We start from the raw sequence: 19516 nt of genomic DNA on the forward strand, positions 1-19516 counted from the left end.
CACTGAAGTCAACTCCTTCCAAGCCCACCAAAAGGGAAAAAAATATTCCAAGTTCTTTGAAATCAGGTATTTTTTGCAAAAAAAAAGAAAAAAAATGAAAAAGCTTTTACAAGGGCTTTTTAATTTAGTACAGGTTTCACAAAGCTTTAAATTTCTGAGTGGGTTTCTGAACTGTCATTGCTGGTTATTACTAGTAGGCACAGAAATTCCCATTTTAATTAAAAACTTTATTTTGAAATACATTGTACAGTTTACATGTGAAGTGCTTTCAATGTAAGATATTTAATAACATTACGCTGAGCAAAATGGCTAACCAATTTCCTCAAAGCTCTTCCAGTTATGGGCTTTTTTTGTTAAAACTATCTTGCAGAACTAAGATGCAACTTGGGCATTTGTATTCAGAAGCTAATTGCTATGTTTTACCTTAGGGAAAAGGTAAATACTTAACTGTTCCAATTAACTGTATGTTTCAATAATGATAATCATTTGGCATAAGACTGAAAGAAACCCAAGCCCTAATTAAACTTGTATTCACCAAAGATTTTTTTAAAAAAAACTTCATGATCAAACTATTTTGTTAATAAGGCACAGTCAGACAAGTATTTACAAAGACTGCCTACCAATTCAGTTTTACCTGCACAGCCTTCTTGCTGGTCTGTCAACAGTAATCTGAAAGTTGTTTTCCCTGTCTACTGCTGAGACTTTCCAAGAGCAAGGCAGAGCAGTAAGGCAACTAAAAGAACAGGCATGCTCAAGAGTTTGGCATTTGGGATGGATTTGGAACATCTGCAAAGTAGTTCATTTTATAAATGGAGCATTCACCTGCTATTATTAAAATGGTGGCCAACCGTGATAAGGTAAATAGAAGTGACGCAAGCAGAGGTTATTTTAATAGGAATAAACAAGATGTCTGGTATGCTTTCAGCTAAGACTTTGCATGCAGCAATTACCACAACTTTCAGAGATAATCTAAATTGAATTCTGAAATTGCACACTGCCACTTAGGAAAGCTGAATGTACCAGGAGGTTTCTTGATAGCAGGTGAAATATCAAGGAATGAAATCTCCATTTAGATAATGAGCCAATATTGCATCCTACTTTGCATTTCTTATTAGAACAAAAGGAAGTCTTTGGGAATGACAACTGAAATAATTACATCATTATTTTGGCTGCAAGGAAGTTCAAGAACTTTTAACATGGGATGCTCAAACATGAAACAACTCTACCCACAGTCAAATAATAAAAAATAAAAATGAAAAATAAAATTAAAAAAAAAAAAGAGAGAAGCCTTACCTTCCCCTTCCAAATAATCTTTGAGGAATAATTGCTTGAGATTAGCACTGTATGGCTTCTGTGGCCTATGAATGCCAGACAGATACTCTAAGAATTATCACTTTCATGTTACTGCTTTTTTTCAATTGTTAGTAGCTTCAAACAAAAATGCTTCATATATTTAACTTGAATAATCAAAACGAGCATAAAAATCATTAAAAGTATATTGCTGATACAAAATTGTATCACATACTAAAAGATACTACTTCATAGATTAATTATGAAACAAAAAAGATCAGACTATACAAAAAGTTTTCCAAATTCTTTTGCACAGCTGAACTCATAGTGCAGGTTTAAGATTAAAAAAAAACTGTAAATGATGTAGTCAACAAATGTTGAATACAAAATACATTCTAAAGTATTTTACAGAATGGCTGAATTATCAAGCATAAGAACTGAGAATAAAAAAATGTTAATGACAAGCAGCCACATACAGAACACAAAGCAATAAGTTTAAATCAGACTATTTTGGTTTGTGTAGCCCTTTATTAGCAACTAAAATAGAAGATATCTGTTGTACATCACGGGTAGTAACTGACTATACTGGAGTTTTATTATATTCTAATACAGAATCATTTATAAATGCATTGTTTTCCTTTTTTTCTTTTATTAAAAAGCTTCCACCCCCTTTTTCCGTTTACGACTTGCAAAACTATTCTGAAAGCTGAGTATATGTGCACAGGTCTGCAAAGAGTGCAAATTTAGGATATGGTAAATGCTTTACATGTTCTATTTTTAAGGACAGTCTACCACCATGCCTTCATAGCCATTATCTTTTCCAAAGAAAAAAAAACTCTCAGAAAAAGCTCTGATACCAGTCTTCCTTCCATTGTCCTAAACAAGAAAGCATTTTTAAATGAGTTGAAACTAAGGAAGGACTACACCTACTAGAAAAGAACAGAGTTCTATTAGTTTGAGGTTTCAGTATACCCAAAGACCAGGGACTGTATCTTTGTAAGGGCTAGGCTGGGACCCCGTATACAGAGTGTGTGCAGGTGCCATCCCTGAGCATTCAGCAGTTCAGTGGACCATAAGTGCTCCAGCTGCATAACTCACTGAGCTGTCTTGCCAGTTTCGACACTGGCTTGACTGAGCGTAATTCAAAAATGAAAAGCTCATATTCATTCCATTCTTCTGGAGCTCATTGATAGCCTGAGGAGAGGAAAAAGAGTTGTTTAAGAAAAGGTATCAGTTAAAATTACATTTCCTAGGCCTCCAAGGTCCTTGCACCATCTCTTATAAGCTCATTATAGAAGCACCTCCCAGTAACTAGTGGACCTAGCCCATTTCTGTGCTGTTTCATTCAATGATGCTTCCCCCACTGCACTGCATACATCCATGCAGTTCTCTAAAGCAACACTGAACCTTTCATGATACCTCCTTTAGAAACAATTCTTCCAATTCCATGGGGAATTTATATAGAAACACAAATACAACAGGAGAAAACTGAGCACTATTAACACTTCAGATTCTATTTCTTCCATTAAGGAAAAAGGAAGTACAAGGGTAATTTATTCAAGCGTGACAACTGGCAAAAGTGAATGAACAGAATTTAGCTGTGATTCACTGCAAAACTAATAATTATCCAAGGGTAAGAGATGGGTATATTTGCAGAGTAGTCATAGTACTGAACTTTTGCTACATCCATCCCCAATATTGATATTACTCAGACAAACTTTTATGGACAACACTTTAAAACCTTCCTCTCTATGTTCTCCATTCAGACTACATTCCCAGTGAATTAAGTTTTTCCTTTTAAAAAAATTAACGTGCTTCCTTGTTTCAGATTTGAATTACAGTAAAAATACAGTGAGATTCATTCAAGCAACATGACAAATCTTCAGCACTCCACCAGTGCTGTAAAGCAGCTGTGACCAAATTTAGACAAGTAAGTTAAGCCAGATTTATGTCTGCACTGCATCACCAAAATAGAATACGGTAACCAGAAAGTAATCTGAATTCTAATTGCTGTTAATTTATGAGTTAATGGTGCTCTGCACTAATACCTACTGAGGCCATCTCTCACCATATTTGCAAAACTCAAAACCACTGCCAGACATCACAAGGCACTCACAATAGCTAGCTAATCGCAATATAGAGAAAATAAACACGTTCATAAGTACTGATTCAAAAGAGCAAGTACGTACTTCTTCAGGGAGATGGATTTATTTGTTCATTTATTTAGGGCCAAGAGGAAGTGAATGATTGCATTTTATTGAAATTCAAAAGGAATATGGTATCTCATCTCCCTTAGGGAACTCAAAATCCTCAGCCCTTTCAAGAGCTTACATTTGTCTATATGCAAGACATGAAAATCAGAGACCAAATTGAGAACACTTAAAATCAATTTATTCAAGGCTTGACATTTTAGAACTAAGGAATACTGCAGCTATATTGTTTTATACAAATGCAAGCATTTTTCCAGAAGTTACATTCTTCAACAAGTCAAAAAGTTACTTACATTTAATAGCACTCCAATCGGATGTCTTCCACATATTGTATTATGGTATTTCTTCAAGTAATTGCTAAAAGATACAGGATCTAGCTGTTCTATAATGCTCATACCCTGAAAAAGAATTGATAGCAATAATTACATTACACATTCACAAGCAGGTGTTTATCCATCATCTATTTGTTACAACTGAGCAGGTGGAAAAACCCTCTACTTGGTACCAAGGATATCAAGGGAATCTCAGCATGTGAGCTCTAGCTTGAAGTCATCTTGTTTCCATTCCTTGCCAAACTAAAAGTGCAGGAGCTCTTCCAAAGCTGTCAATACTCACAGATCTGTGAAGTTATCTTTGCAAATACCAGTGAAGCTCATGTTAAAAATCCTGCAGACTAGTTGATCCCCACCATCCAAGACTGCCCCACTTCCGTAAGATTTGGTGCAGCTGTAACCAGACAAATTTACTAAAAGGGCAAAGCAGGAAGAAGTTGTGCCTCCATCTGCTCTCCCTGGTAACAAAGTTCAGGGCCAAGCACTTGTCTGGGACTTCAGGATGTCCAAAAACCCTAGATAAAACCAACACTACACACATGCAATTCATGCACATGACAAGTGCGATGTATCCTGGACACACAAGGCCTGTAAGGCAGCTGATCTGGGCATGGCCTGGCCATTTGCTCAGAGCACAAAAATCTGATCCAGAAAATCTCTAGGCACTATCAAGTTGGTGCACAACAAAAACGTAAGAACCAGAAGACGGTGCTTCCACTTTACATGAGACAGTCACATGTGTACATCCTTTCTTCCATTGACAGCAAGATCTATGATCCCATGGAGTCATGCTAAGAATACCAGCACACGTGTGGAAAACTAAACCTTCCACATATAGAAACATTTGCATTCTTAAAAGCAGAAAGAATCCTCCAGAGACAGCCTACTCTTAACCCATCCCATAAAGCAGACCAAACACCATGGAAGCAGTTTAAAAACAAGTCTAAATGAATTATTGTCTTGGTTTCATCATAGGTTTGCTCTTTTGACTGTATTAGACTCCATCCTCTTCTTTTTCCCTTCCTCTGAAAATTATTAATTCACTTCACCACAGAAATGAGCTCCAGACACTCACTAACTCAATAAAATACATAGTTATGCTGCTTCTGTTGGTGAAACAGAAAAGAGTCTAGAAAAAAAAATATACTTTGAATAGGAATAGCTGGAGGTTGATACCAGAAAAGGAGATAGTTTCTTCTAAGATTTCTGCATTTGTCCCAGCTCTTTCCCCTACTTTTGGGTGATAAAAGGAGAAGCCACATTGCAGGAAGCAGTCAGTCTGAAGTCTCCCCCTCAAGAGTGAAATCTCCAGAACATTCTGCAAGGGCACTGGCTGATCTGGCAGATATCAACTAATTACTCAGGCTGGATCACAACCTACAGTGGAGGAGCAGAAGGTTCCCTGGAGAGCTGGGAGAATTATAAAACAGCAATGATAACCACTACCCTTATGCACTTTTAAACAGAAACAGACATAAGATGAATTAATAAAGAAATACGCTTTCTGGAAAAACAAAACCAAGCTGGCCAATTGATGGTAACAGCTCAGTTCTTCTGGAGTTATGGAGAGGGTGTTTGGACCCTTGGCCAGTAATTACAACTGTTAATCACTCCAGATCTACACAGCCTAAATGAGTGCCGAAGAAAATAATGGTAGCTATTCTCTAACTAGCAGCGGTTACAGAGATACCATTGCACTTCCAAAGTTTCCAAAGCATATCTTTTAACCATCCATTTACTTGTAGATTATATATGTCAATACACAGCTAAAGAAAGCAAAACTAAACTTGACTACATAATCAAGTGAAACTAAACATGCATACAGCACTTACTCAGATACTTAGCAGTTCATGAGAATATATTTTATCTGTTTATAAAACCTCTTAATGACCTTCTAAAAAAATGAAAACGGCTGCTCAATTGAGAGACTCGTTTTACAATTGCAAGTCACTGGAACATACTGGGCAGAGGCATTTGAGCATTTGTCCCAAATGAATGGACATGGATTGATGAGAATGCCTAGTAAGCTTATTTACATGTACAGTTCAGCACTGCAAAACATTTACAGCTATACAGTTCATCCCAGAAAATGCTAACAAGAGTTCCATACATCAGACACTGGAGAAAGTCTATAGGGAATTCATACAAACAGATGTCCTATAAGCACTAGGTTATACTGAACTTTTCAATCTTTTGGATTTAAAAATCGTTGTGTCAGAGAAGCAAAGACTATCAAGCTTGCTCCTCAGTCTAAAATGGTGTTGAGGAACAAAAAACATTTCTGCCAAGTTGTGTTTTATAAAAAGCAGAGGTATGAAGCTAATAATTTTCAGTATTCCAAACAACTCAGCCAGGCAGAGCTTAGAACAGAATTAAAATACATAACAAAACCCACATGATAAAAGTGTAAGCATAATTCCACAGTTTATCACACAGTCATTACGGCATCACATAGAAATTGCATATCTCAGTTACCCAGATACTACTAATGGTATCTACAATATCCTAGCACAGTGCACGTAATATGATTAAAATGTTACATTTTAAAATATCATCCCTTTATAGGATCAAGTTTCTACAACCCTACAAAAAAACTTCAAAAAATAATAACTCCATGCACATATCTCAAAACAAACAAACAAACAGCCCTCCAATCTATAAGTTCATTTTATACTATATGACAATAATGCTTTGGCTGGTCACATTGAAGTTTATTATCAATTATTTCAGCTTCTTCTTCACACTCAAAGATCTAAGCTAATAGCACTCTAATGGAGGTGGAAACAAACTTGGTCTTAGCACTATCCAGCCCAACTATCTTTGCATGTGTGAGTCACTCAGACTACATGACAACCGCCAGGAAAATTACTGTCTGGCCACAGATAAGAGAACAGGGACCTGGGCATCCAGGCAGAGACTCATAATCTTACATTATGCCCAACCTAAGAAGCATTCTCAGGCTGGAGCACTGTGGAAGGACCTGGCACACTGCAGCAACACTGCAGAAGCCACCAGAATTTAGCAGGTCATTTAGAGCTACCTGAGATGCCACTGGAGCTAGCATTTTTCCTGGACAAGTACTGGCTATTCCTGCACAGCATTCCTCAGTGACTGCATTTTCCCCCATCAGCATTCAGGGTAACACAATCCTCCCATTGACTCAAGTGAGGTGTAAAGTATCCCATGCCAAATATATGCTCATATAAAATGAGCACTGTTGCAGTGTAGAATGAAATGAGCAGTCTGCATTTTCTGGCTAGCCAGTCAAAACCAATTTTTTATTCTAAAACAATGTCTTACAAAATACTTTCCCCACTTATATGTAAAAAGATAGTGTGTTTCACGTTATGATATACAAACTATTGCACATCAGCTGCTCAGTTATAACTCCTCATTTGAGGATTCACCCCTAAGGTACCCCTTCTAACCATGAGGCTATTTCCTCCTTTTGCCATAATATCACAAAATGTGCTGTAGAGGCAGGGGTGAGCTCCAATAATTACCATGGAGAAATTGATGTCTGCCCAGCAATATTTACTACTCTGTATTTGTTTTATGCTGGAGTCTAATGGCTGTAAACTTCAATCCCCCAAATGTTCAGCAGTTTCTATGCACTAGGTGAGAAAACGCATCTATATGTAAGGTACAGTTCAATTAAGGAAGAGGCCATCATCCTCCCACAAAGGCATTTCAAAAGAAAATTGATTTCATGTTGCCCCAGAACACCTTACAATGTGCTCAGCTGACTGCTTTCCTAGTTGGGGCCAATAAAATTAAGCCAGTTTTAGTACAGTTCTGTCTCTATGTAAATACTATTTTGCCTGTGTAGAGGCATACTGGTTACAACACTACAGGTTTGTTTAGCATGTCAAATCACATGAAAAAATCCAATATTTCTCTAAGGAAACAAGAAGTAGCCAAGTGGGACATAATATTGAACAAACTTCCAAAAACTGGAAAAATGTGACAGGGAGACCTTTGTGAATACTGCTAACAAGATATCCCTGAAAATCACCCAAAGCAAAGGTTCCTCCATACAGCATCTGAATATGGAATCATGTGTTCAGATATGGCATGATATAAACAAGCAAAAAATAACCACAGTATGCTGCCATACAGCATGTTTCATTTTCCAGTTAAACTTAAGACTGAAAAGGTATTTTCATTGTTATGAAACAGTGGACATGATTTTCCATGTTACAAAAAAATGTCACTTCCATTCAGCTGAATAACTACCAAAAGGAAGAGTTGGTGCAACAGCGTATTCCCTAAAAGTAATTAAATGCCAAAGTCATCTTCAGGCTTTCACCACAGAAATTAACAGGGGGAAACTAATGTTTGCTAATGCACCATAATCTGCCCTCCTGCAAAAACACTCAAAGGAGATGATTCTAGGATTCTGTAGAAAAACACTTTTATTGATAGAGAAGTCTCTCAACTGACTACAAGAATTACTAAAAATGGGATAAACAGAATGAAGGCAAATTATTTACTGTTATTATTACTATTCCAGTGATAAATAGCAGAAAGACAAAGAGGTTAATATGTACAAACAAAGCAAAAAAGTCTATAGAGATCTCTCCAGCAGATAGTATTTATTTCTTCAAGCCAAGGGAAAAATTAACACGCCATGAATAAGAACAGCTCTCTCTTCTAACAGATTCTACAGAAGTTACATAAAGGATGCAAACATTTGTAAAACAAATTTTAAGGTTACACATTTCCAGAAGAATTACTTCTATTCTGTGCCTTAAGTATAGTTTTGAACATTAAGTTGTAGGGGTTTTATTATTTTGAAAAAAAATCCTTGGCTCCTGTGACTGCAAAGAAAATGCAACACAATTGGCACTGGACTTCTATGAATTTAGCATTCCTTTCAGCCTTAGGCCAAACCCAAAATTAAGTATGAGCTACTGCTTTTTCCCCACCACCTACTACAGAGTATGGGGCAGGGGGAAGGCTACTCCTAAGGAAATGGTGGCTTTCATTTTCCTGACCAGTGCCATGCCCTACATCCTTTCCTTTTCCACATGGATGTTGCTGAAACCTCTGCATGATCACAATGCTGCTTCCATAAGCAGGTATCACAGCTATCAAGCTGGAACTACCACAATTCTCCACGAATAATTTTTATTGCTTTTAAAAAACATAGGAGGGTATGTGGACAGAAATTACATTACATTAGAGCATTTTAGGTAGGTGAACATGCATTTATTCTCATTAATTATGCTTACTAGTTTATACCCGCAATACAATTGTGCGCAGTCAGTAAAAGGGAGGAAACCACCTAAAACCAATAGCTACATTCTTATTGTGGAAAACAAAGGATAATTATACATTCAATAAAATAGCTGATCTATAATATCTTGTTAGAGAAATTTCTCAAGTGTTCAAAGAAATGGAATGTACAGGAGAAATTTGTTAGTTAGTTCCACCAAATCTGAAAACTTACCATTTTATCTAGGTGCTCAATGGATCTATAAATTTCTCCTTGGGATTCATCATAGTAACTGTAACGGAACCTCTGACCTTGAAACAAAAATCACGTATAAAATAAAAAAGGGAAAAATTGTAGCTAAAACACTCCCTAATACTTACTAAATATTTGAAAGTATAATGCTTGTAAAGTAGTAATCTTCATTTATTTTATACTTTTTAGCTCCATTGAGGAAATTCTAGGGCTATCATGAAGTAGCAGCCCAGAAGTAAAGTAAAAAAAATACATGATGGACGGCTATACTCCTAAAGAGAAATCTACTAGGTAGAACTGACACTCAAGTATCACTCACTAATTCCCTCTTATTGCCTTAGAATCTAATTCTGTAAATTAAGAAGTAAAGCACCATTTCATTTTGCTATCCCTCTTGACAAAGTCAGCCATGGAGTCAGGCTACTTCTGCTTGCACAGCAATACCCACAGTAAGTGAAGGTTAAAAGAAAAAATTCATGATAATTCAATGAGCAGTTCTAGATGCGTCATTAGCCACAACAGGATCAGGTCATTCTTATATACACTTCCACCTACTCCACAATTCAATGATGAATGAAATATGCACTTAGTTAAGTTGACCAAAGATGACAATGGAAAAAAAGGAAGAAGGTCTGTTGTGTCATATCTTTTTGAAGCAGTGCCTTTTCCAGATACTATCACACTTAAAAGAAAAATAAAATTATAAAGCAGGACAGAAATCAAGACTTCCGGAGTCTTTACAGCTCTGCCACCAAGATGAACTGGGGTAGCACTGGTGAATTGGCATAAATAATTCATCTGCTATCTTACCCAGCAGTAAAACATACAAAACTTATTTCTATCAGAGGAATGTGGGCATGAATTTTTAGCTAATTAGTTTTGAAAGTTGTTTTGAGGTGCTTAAAAGAAGAGTAAAAAGAGCAAGTAACTTCAGACAATTATTTCATTACAACAGTAAAGAAATGTATACAAATCCACACACCTTCACCATTTATTTCCTCCACTAGGCTGAGAACACGTTACCACATCCATATTTTTAACCTATTATTCCAGATCTTTAAGACTTTTTTAACTTTATGAAGGCATTTAAGTTGCAAAAATAAATTTACCAAGAGTTAAAACGTTCAACGTTTAATAAAATACATTATTTGAAAACATCTATGAAATATTAAATATGTCTTATAATGAGATATGAAACTTACCCCAATGGCAAAAGTCAGAAGAAACCACAAAGAGATTACTAGGATCAGCTAGGTATTTACTGAAGAGTTTTCCAAATTCCTGCTCTTTTGACTCACTCAGTGCTCCGACCAACACAGGAATAATAGTAAACTCATCCTTATGGCTTATAAGCAAAAGAAAAAAGGTTGTAATTCAAGTAACATCTGAAGAATTTTCAGGGCTTGCTAACTGCAATTAGAAACTGCAGAATTGTTTAAAAGGTTGCTACTGATTTGAGGATAGTAGTTTGGTAAGGTCATACTAGGATGTTGTTTTAGAACCTCAAAGTACTTCAAATTCAGAAAACACACATCCCCAAAACCAGTATTTCTCTCTGCTGCAAAGTAAAAATACCAGGCAAACAAAAAGAAAAGACACAGTGAAATCAGCAATGAAGTAAGAATTAAATTTTCCCTGTATAGATGCTGCATGTTGGGTAATTCTCCACAGTATATGAAAGACATATGAAAATGCTCAACACAGTACCAAAATACTGATACCCTAGGGAAAATTCAAAAAACAGTGGAAATTGAAAATAAAAGGGATGGGAAAGATGTTAGGGAAGAAACCCCAACACAGATTGACCATTTTTATTTAAAGTAAACAATCTGAAACAGCAGCTATACACACTCCTGATTTCAAAATTAGTATTAAGGCTCCAAACAAACTTAAAATCCCACAGAAAATTATTTTAACTTTCCAGAGATGCCTTGAGAATTGGGGGAAAAAAATCAGCTACTGAAAAAAGCTCATGACAGTATATCTAATATTAACTCTATTAAGTCAACCTGTTTATAAGAAGCGTTATAACTTCATAATTTAAGTGTTTGTTCTGCTCAGTTTCAACTACAGCAACTTATCCTAGTCTCCAAGTCTCTCCTTACAAAAATTTTCTTTGGGGGATGGGGGAGTATGAGATATATACAACATAAGGTCTTCTATGTCATAAAATGTATTATTATTTCCTACTGGGCTTCACAGCAGCTCAATTATTTAATGCACATAATGTTCGTTCTTGCAGAAGTAATTAGCCCTAGTACCTTTCCATGGCTTTAGCAGTATAAGGCAAATGCATTTCAATACTGTGTTCATCTTCATCTGTCTGTAGGGACATGCGCTCAAACATTCCAGTCTTCCACAATTCTCCATAAACTGAAATGAATTAAAGATCATATAGATAAAAATTTGTACTGCTTTTTTCTTTTTTATTGCTTATTTTTGAAAACTATTTCAAGTGCGAAAAGCAAGCTACAGTGTACCTTTATCAGAACATACCCACTATAAAAAATTACTTGCCTCCCAGGGCTATCATCATAAACTAATTGTTTCTAAATAAATTCAGAACTAAAATTATGTTTAAGCCATTAAAATATAAATATAATTGATTCCATTTACAAAATGTGTTAAATGAGTGACCTTTTTAGTATGTTGAAAAAGATTTTCAGTTATGACACAAAATCTAGTTAAACAAATAAAACACATTTCAAAATATACATGCATTTGCCCAGTCAATGAATTGTTATTTTCAAAAACTGCCCATTATATGGTAAAAAAACCAACTTGTCAGATGAGATATTGCTTGATTTGTTACTATTTAATAGAATTTATTATTGACTGAATCATGAAATCTAGAGACAGCCACAGCTGATTAAGTAATCCACATTTGTAAGTTATCTTTTCTACTCTCAAGCATACTTGAGAGCATACAGATTCATCTCCACATCTTGAAAATCCTCCACTGGATGAAGAATTTGATGTAGGGCTGTGCATCCTTCTTGACTCCATAAAGGAGTTCTACAAAAAGCCAAACATTTCTTACCAAAGGAAATCTCTGCAGGCACTATGTAGAAAGCCTGAATTAGCTTGTTTAATCACAGTTTCAATGAAACATAACACATCTGCACTAATTAGCCCCTCTGGAAAAGATACTGTATCACTTAGGTATACCTCAAAACACATTAAAGCCAAAATGTCAACTTTATCTTTGCCGCACTTTGTTCAAAAGACTGGCATTTCATGGACTAACAGTTTCTAAGTTTGCAAGTTAAAAAGTCACTTGCAAACCAAATAAAAGCAATTTACTTGTTTCTCTGTTATTCCTCTACCAGAAATCAAACTCAAACCAACTAAAGAACCTTTCTTTCCAGCCAGAACACTTCACAGGAGAATGGAGATGTTTAGTGAGTTATCATTTGATGTAACACTTTTTTACAACTCAAACTTGAAAAGATAAGCAAAAATTTAGAATTCTTGCCAGAAGGAAAAGAGACACTATGATTATAATGCGACCATGTCTGAAGCAACCAGGATCATTCAGAAGTTAGTTTTTGTTCCACTCAAACTGGATTTGCACTTGTATGCCACTTACAGCAAGGAAGTGCCCAACAAGGAAGTCCTCAGTACTGTAGTACCACAGTCAATACCCAAGCCTCAGTGAAGTCCAAGCTTTATAATGCACTTACTCTTTTGGTCAATTCGAAGATCATACAGAGGTGTTCTGTAAATGTCCACACTGGAAAGTGCACATCGGGAGAGGGGCACGTGATGGGAAGGCCCAAGAATGAAAATTTTTCGGCTACGACAATTAACACAGAAGGCCACAATTTAGACAACTGCAATTGTACAGCAACTCAGCTTAGAGTAACAAGTTTAATAAAAGCATACAAAGTGATACCTCCTCATGGCTACAATAGTTTTACTCTGTTGTCAGTAAGACCCCAGATCAATTCATGATCAATCCAAGATGCCTTGCTTGGCATCTCAGGAATTATCATGAGATAGCTCAATAATGCTCTAGGCCTTAAATCTCTTAAGCAGGTTATATATCAGAGGGCACTCATCAGCTAGAAATTTGTCTGACTTCACTCATTTGTAGGCTGAATGATGCGTTACAGACACTTAGATTTCTGAACTCTCTCCTTGAATCAACACAACCTTCAGCTACTCACCATCTTCAATAAATTATGGGTTTATCATCTATTCAGTTTTTCACTTATTTACTTGATTAGCCTTACTTAGGCTTCACTAAATTAAATTTTCAGTCCTTCTCAAATGCTGAGTTTATGTTGTTATGTTACTTTTTTTCTGCTGTTGCATCAACAACAGAGACATGGACCTGCACATTCATAGCTTTAGCTGATACTGCAACCTTTTACATGTCATCATGACACCGTTATTTTATCAAGTCCTCAGTTCCTGGCTCTTGATTAGATGTTAAGGGTCTCCTGCCACACGACTTACAAGGAAAAAGACAAAGAAAAAAAATAAGAAATTCAGCTTTTCAGATTCAAGATTATATTGTCTTGTTTCTGGCACTAAACTAAAGGGGTGGGAGACATGTAAAGTTCTGAGGGCTTTTTTCTTTTAATCCCTTACACAGGGAGTGTTACAGCAAGGTATACTAAAGCACAAACTTCCTGCAAAGCTAATAAATCCAAATATGCAAAAGTTTACCTCAAAGATGAATTCTAAATATCCCATGCAATAAAATAGCAAATGATCCAGCAAGTTCAACCAACTCCTTATCAGGGAACCTAAGGAATGCAGCTTGTTCCGGAAATTTTAGAGAAACTAGGTGTCTGTCATACCATGAGCTATTTTCACATCATTTGCAATAGTTTAGAAAGAACTAAAACCATTGTCTTTGAAGAGTACTACAGCATGTTATCTTATGAACAACTGGTAAATGTAGCCAGTTTTTATTCAGCACTGTAAAATACATACTTTGAGTAAATACCAGAGACATTTTAAATTTTTGTTATAAAAGAAAGAAAAGTTGCAGTCAGCAGGACATAAGAATTATATACCTTTACCCAAAAATAACTGGATTCATATTTTTAGAGGCAGGCACAGACTACAACAGCATGTTGGGTTTTTTAAGATTTTTCTTTTTTTAAACTTGCTAGAAACAAAATGTCCATTTAAAATTACTGGAACAATTAACTTTCACTGCCTTTACATATTTTATAAACACACTGGACACTTCGTCCACAGCAGAAGGGAATCCTGGCAGTATTCAGCCCATAATCCTGCACTAAAAAAACCAATGCAGAATCATGGTGAAGTATTTTAACAGGCTTAATAAAACAAACAAAACCTTCCAACAATAATAAAAAACCCACAAATAAACAAAAAAACACCAAAAAAACCCCAAAATCCAAAAACCCAACAAAATCAACTTGGGCTTTTATAAAAGCAGTGGAATACCAGAAATAAACTGCAAAAATCTTTAATCCCTTCCTTGTAAAAAGTTAGTTACCAAATAGTTAAACAATATTCCTTTTTTCCCCCTTTTATAACATCCAATTTGAATATTTACAATGTTAAAATAGAAGTGGTGCAAAGAAGGCTAAAAAGAATACAAAATTAAAATGTGAGTACTTCAAGATGTAAGAATGTCACAAGAACATTCCACTTATCAGAAAATTGCAACCTCAAGGTCTTAGGCTTGGTAAAGCAAGCTGTAATACTCACGTGATATTTGGATCCACTTGTTTGTAAGCATGAGCTGCACAAGATCCACAATAGGTATATCCTGCATGGCTGCAAAACAAAGTGTACAAAACATTAAGATCTAAATACTGCTTAAAATCTTAAATATGTTGATATTCAGTGTTAATCCCTCAGGATTTATTTTTTGTCCCCAGTGAACTATCAATTTTAAGAGTGTTCCGAAACTCCTGAAAGAACTGGAAAGCACTGCTGCAGTAATGATCACACAAGACATTTATTGAAGAACTGGCAGTGACCATTTACCGACCAGTTAAAAAACTATCAGTGACCACTGAACAGCCAGGAAACCCCCAGATCAAAGGACTTTCCCTTATCTGTAAGGGATGTATGCAGACTGCCTGTTATCAGGCGCCAATGATAATGCTAACAGTGCAGCCAGGGAACAAGGGAGTGGCAAACTACTGGAGAAAGCTCTTCTAATGACACCCCCAGTAACTGAATATGACAGTAGAGGGGTCTTGGCAAAGAGAGAACTACATGTCACAGCAGATAAAGAGAATAAAAATGCTCTGTCATTGAAGAATAACTGAGCAACAGAATGAATGAGCACATGGAAAGCAGTGGAAGGCCACATGCTAGCTTTTACTGCAGGGAATGAGTTACATGCTTCACCATTTCCCATCAGTCTGACCTGGTCCTTTCTTGACCTCTGTTCCTGTGTGTGGTCCAAAACAATTTGTAATTATTTTGACTAGTTGTTTCAAATATTGCCTTCAAATCTGAAGGCCCGTTCTCTTCAAGACCATTAAAATGGGTGAAAATTCTCTTTACACTGCCAAAAGCATTAATTTCAAATTAACGCATTTATTTGTTCCTAGAGTCTCAGGTCAAGAAAATGGCTCCTGGTCACTCAGCAGTAGGCCCACACCACAGCTTTACACAATGACACTGAGAATGATCCATGCTGAAGGATGTTTGAAGATAAAAGTTCCCATTGATAGCACTGAATGACTTTACATGTGTTTGTATGTATGTATGCTCAGATACATCTATATTCATCCACAGACTGATACCTGGAGCAAGCTACCTTCAGCTTGACCCTGGGATTTTACCTCGACATCACTTACCCCAATCATTTTAAAGAGCTCAGAAAGGTATTAACACACATGCTAAGAGGAGAAACAAGAGACCAAGACCTCACAAATGGGCAAGGTATGTTAGCAGATAATGTCAAAAGAGCCTGCTGAAATGCTCCCTCTGCTACAGGCTTCTTCCATCTTCCACAAAGATATTAAGACACATCCCACTTCACAGGTGGCAAAAAAAAGGGCATGGTTAACAAAAAAATGTGGTGAGATGACAATAAGACCCCCAGCAATTCTGGAAAAAAATAACCAAACTACATAATCTGCAGCTGAAAGGTTTCTTTCCTGACATTCCTGCAAGAAAGACTAAGGCAGATATGGGACAATTTCTTCTGCACACTCAATACTATTATGGAATACTTCAAACATTATGACAATGTTATGTTAGCACAGGAAAAACATATTTAAGGTGCTCTGCCTAGTGTTTCTTTCCAACTCATAATTTACTTGGAATGAACAACATACTTTTGTCATTACATGTCAGCTATCTTCAGGAAATTGAATTCTCCCCTAAATAGTTCAGATGATCCCTATTTCAGCTGCAGACAAGTAGCTCAAGCAAAATCAAACTGAAATAACGAAAGCAAACTATTTTGGATAGTTGCATAGTGTTTAATTACTTTTTGCTTTTAAGCTTTCCTAAATTTTATTTAGGGGGTGAAAGGCATGCCAGAGTTTTGTTGATTTTGTTTTGGGATTGGTTTTTTCCCAATATTTTATTGGAGGGGTTTTGTTGTTTTTCTCATTAATATAGCTCTTACCCATCTTACCGGATCCCAAACAAATATTACATGTGCAGTCCATCACTAAAAGCAAGCTAATCGTACACCCAAATGTGCACAGATTTCTGCCATTCTATGGTATATCCAAAACGCTTATTTAGAAACCACACAATACTTCTTTCAGATAAATATTAGCTTTTATCAGTTTTCATAATCACTCAGGGGAAAAAAAAGAGCATTTAACCAATCAACTATGAGATATACTGAACTTCTGTTTCAGACTTACGGTGCAATAATGGCTCTTGCAGGTCTTTTTGTGGACTGTACTTGAGAAAGCCAACCTTCTAGCTGTGCATTCAGCTGGGGTCCTGTGAAGAGACATGGAAACAATGAACCATAAAAGAACCTAATACATCTCAAAAACTTACAAATAAAGCTTGAAAGGCCAACAGATTTAAAAGTCATCTTAAACATTAAAAGCTGGGTTTGAATCTAAAAACAAACCAACAGAAAAAGCCATCCCTCCAAAATACCCAATGCAACAACAAAAACAAACCCCAACCCTGTAATGTTGAAGGTTACAGTAGGAAAGTTGCAACCTCCTGGTCTGGAAAGTTAATTTACTGCACATCCAAACACACACTTATCATTTATTGCTGTGTGGGGACTACTGAACACATCATTTCACCATTTGAAAGAACGGCTGCCGATTTCAAAAGAATTGCTAACAGATGATTGCTTCTTCTCATAACTAAATTTGCAGAATTCAGAAGTAAAAAGTTATGATCTTTATCAAGAGAGCCCAATATGAGAAGATGACATAATAGAAAGGCCTAACACTTGCATGATAGCAAATGACTATGGTAATAAATCCTTTATTAAGCAAATACAAGAGCATAATACAAAACACTGTAACCTGGAAAATACATCAATGCACAGGAAAAAGCTGAAAGTGAGAAGACATTATGTTTATCCTAACACCTTAACTTCTGATCAATCAATATATTCTACAATTACATGGTCACTTCAACATTAACTTCAATAACTGGCCAATCCAGAATTTAAATTTTTTAAACTAAGTTCTAGACCTCAACAAATAGCAAATATTCTTAATTCAATCACCTGACAGCTAATAAAAAAGCCTTCTAGAAACACAACATTAAAAAAACCAAAACCAAGCAAACCACATTTTGATTATTTCCCATCACAAGAAAACTTTCTGATGTTAAGCTATCCTTCAGGAAGCAAGTCTGGCAAATACAGTAAAACATTCTCATACTAAAGAACGCTAAACAGGCTTTCAAGTAAAACTAATTCAGCTGCTACTGTTACAGGTTAACCTTAACAGCTGTTACTGTTAAGGTTACCATTAAGAAAATAGATGCACTTTTTTCAGCTGTGCTTTTTGACACAACTCTATGCCAGCAGAGTTTATCTGTAAAATATGGTGCAACAAGCTGCCGTTCTTCTTCCATGCACTTTGTAGATCGTTGTATCTTCCTGATGCAGGTGTTGAACTACCAACAGTAATTGCCAGTGTAAGTCAAAACCAAATTATGTGTCTGAAGCCATTTCACAGATACGTTCCAAACAGCCCTGACAAGGACTGACAGCTCTCCAAAAGGCTGACAAGAACCATAGAGAATGAGAGAAAAGATGCCAGCTTTTGCAGAATCAAGTAAATCCCTGACCAGGCATAGTCAAAAAGCTTTCCCTAGAAAACACAGGGGTGAGGGGTAGAGGTGTTGAAGCCACTAGTTTTTACACAAAGCTTAAATCCATGTGTTTCTTGAAAAAGGACAGCTTCTGTAGCTGCGAAGAACAGCCCTACCTTCTTACATGAAGGAAGTGAACAAGTGCAGCACCATTTTCCAGTGCCTTCTATTGTACCTTGAAAGCCTTAGTTACTGTCTACAACTCTAACAGAAAGAGTGACATACATTAGCTGCTGTCACTCATGTAATACAGTGACTTGGTGAAATGGTGCAATTGTTAAAAAATTCCACCACATACCAGTTTTATTCTGCTGCTTCTGTCACTTGGGAAATTACAAGCAGCTGACATGCAATAGAGATAAGCATAATGACATCTTAGAAAATGGAGGATATTGGGGAAGCTAAGTAAAAATAAATAGGTCTCTATTTCCACCCTCCTTCTAAGATAATAGGAGACTAACAAAACCATACTCTTTTACAGTTATCACCATGTTATATACTTGAGTGAAGAAACAAATCACCTAAGTTCTTTTTTTACTTCCTAATTCTCCCAAACTACGTAGCAAGATAAAATATTTTCTGAATTAAGCTTTTTAGGAGGACACTTTTTCCCAACACTAACTACCAGACTTAAACATTACTTTGCCCCACCTGACTCATTCTCCTCAAAGAAGAGGATCCATAGGCAGCACAACTGCAAAAGTGAGAATTACGGAATTACAGAATTTAAGATAAGGGGAAATCTCCCTCTGCAAGGCTCTGTGCTTAGCCCCCTTTCCTTCTTTAGCAAGGATTTTTCACTAAGGATGTGGTTAAGGCGATTTGCCCTTGGTTGAGATAAATCAGGTAACCTGCTGAACAGTTTAAATACGAAGGTCAGAACAACTGGTAATATCTGAAAGCTTCATGATTGGTCAAATCTGAGTAAAACTTCTGATCTTACAGTGTAGTAGCAGAGT

At 36.3% G+C, this 19516-nt stretch overlaps 1 protein-coding gene across 3 annotated transcripts in view; it reads right to left on the minus strand.

Moving 5' to 3' along the window:
* Nucleotides 1-206: 206 nt before the first annotated feature.
* The window catches only part of MEMO1 (mediator of cell motility 1), a 32406-nt gene continuing 13096 nt past the window's right edge, over nucleotides 207-19516 (minus strand). For all 3 annotated transcript variants that reach the window (XM_033512611.1, XM_015621777.2, XM_015621778.2), the window contains exons 2-9: nucleotides 17129-17210; nucleotides 14997-15065; nucleotides 12986-13098; nucleotides 11564-11675; nucleotides 10505-10647; nucleotides 9285-9361; nucleotides 3794-3898; nucleotides 207-2484 (exon numbers count right to left, since the gene is read on the minus strand). In XM_033512611.1, coding sequence (XP_033368502.1) covers nucleotides 2353-2484; nucleotides 3794-3898; nucleotides 9285-9361; nucleotides 10505-10647; nucleotides 11564-11649 — 543 coding nt within the window. In that variant the 5' untranslated portion in view covers nucleotides 11650-11675; nucleotides 12986-13098; nucleotides 14997-15065; nucleotides 17129-17210 and the 3' untranslated portion in view covers nucleotides 207-2352. The remainder of the gene's footprint in view (nucleotides 2485-3793; nucleotides 3899-9284; nucleotides 9362-10504; nucleotides 10648-11563; nucleotides 11676-12985; nucleotides 13099-14996; nucleotides 15066-17128; nucleotides 17211-19516) is intronic.

The sequence above is a fragment of the Parus major genome, chromosome 3 (genome assembly GCF_001522545.3).
Source record: "Parus major isolate Abel chromosome 3, Parus_major1.1, whole genome shotgun sequence".
Lineage (NCBI taxonomy): Eukaryota > Metazoa > Chordata > Aves > Passeriformes > Paridae > Parus > Parus major.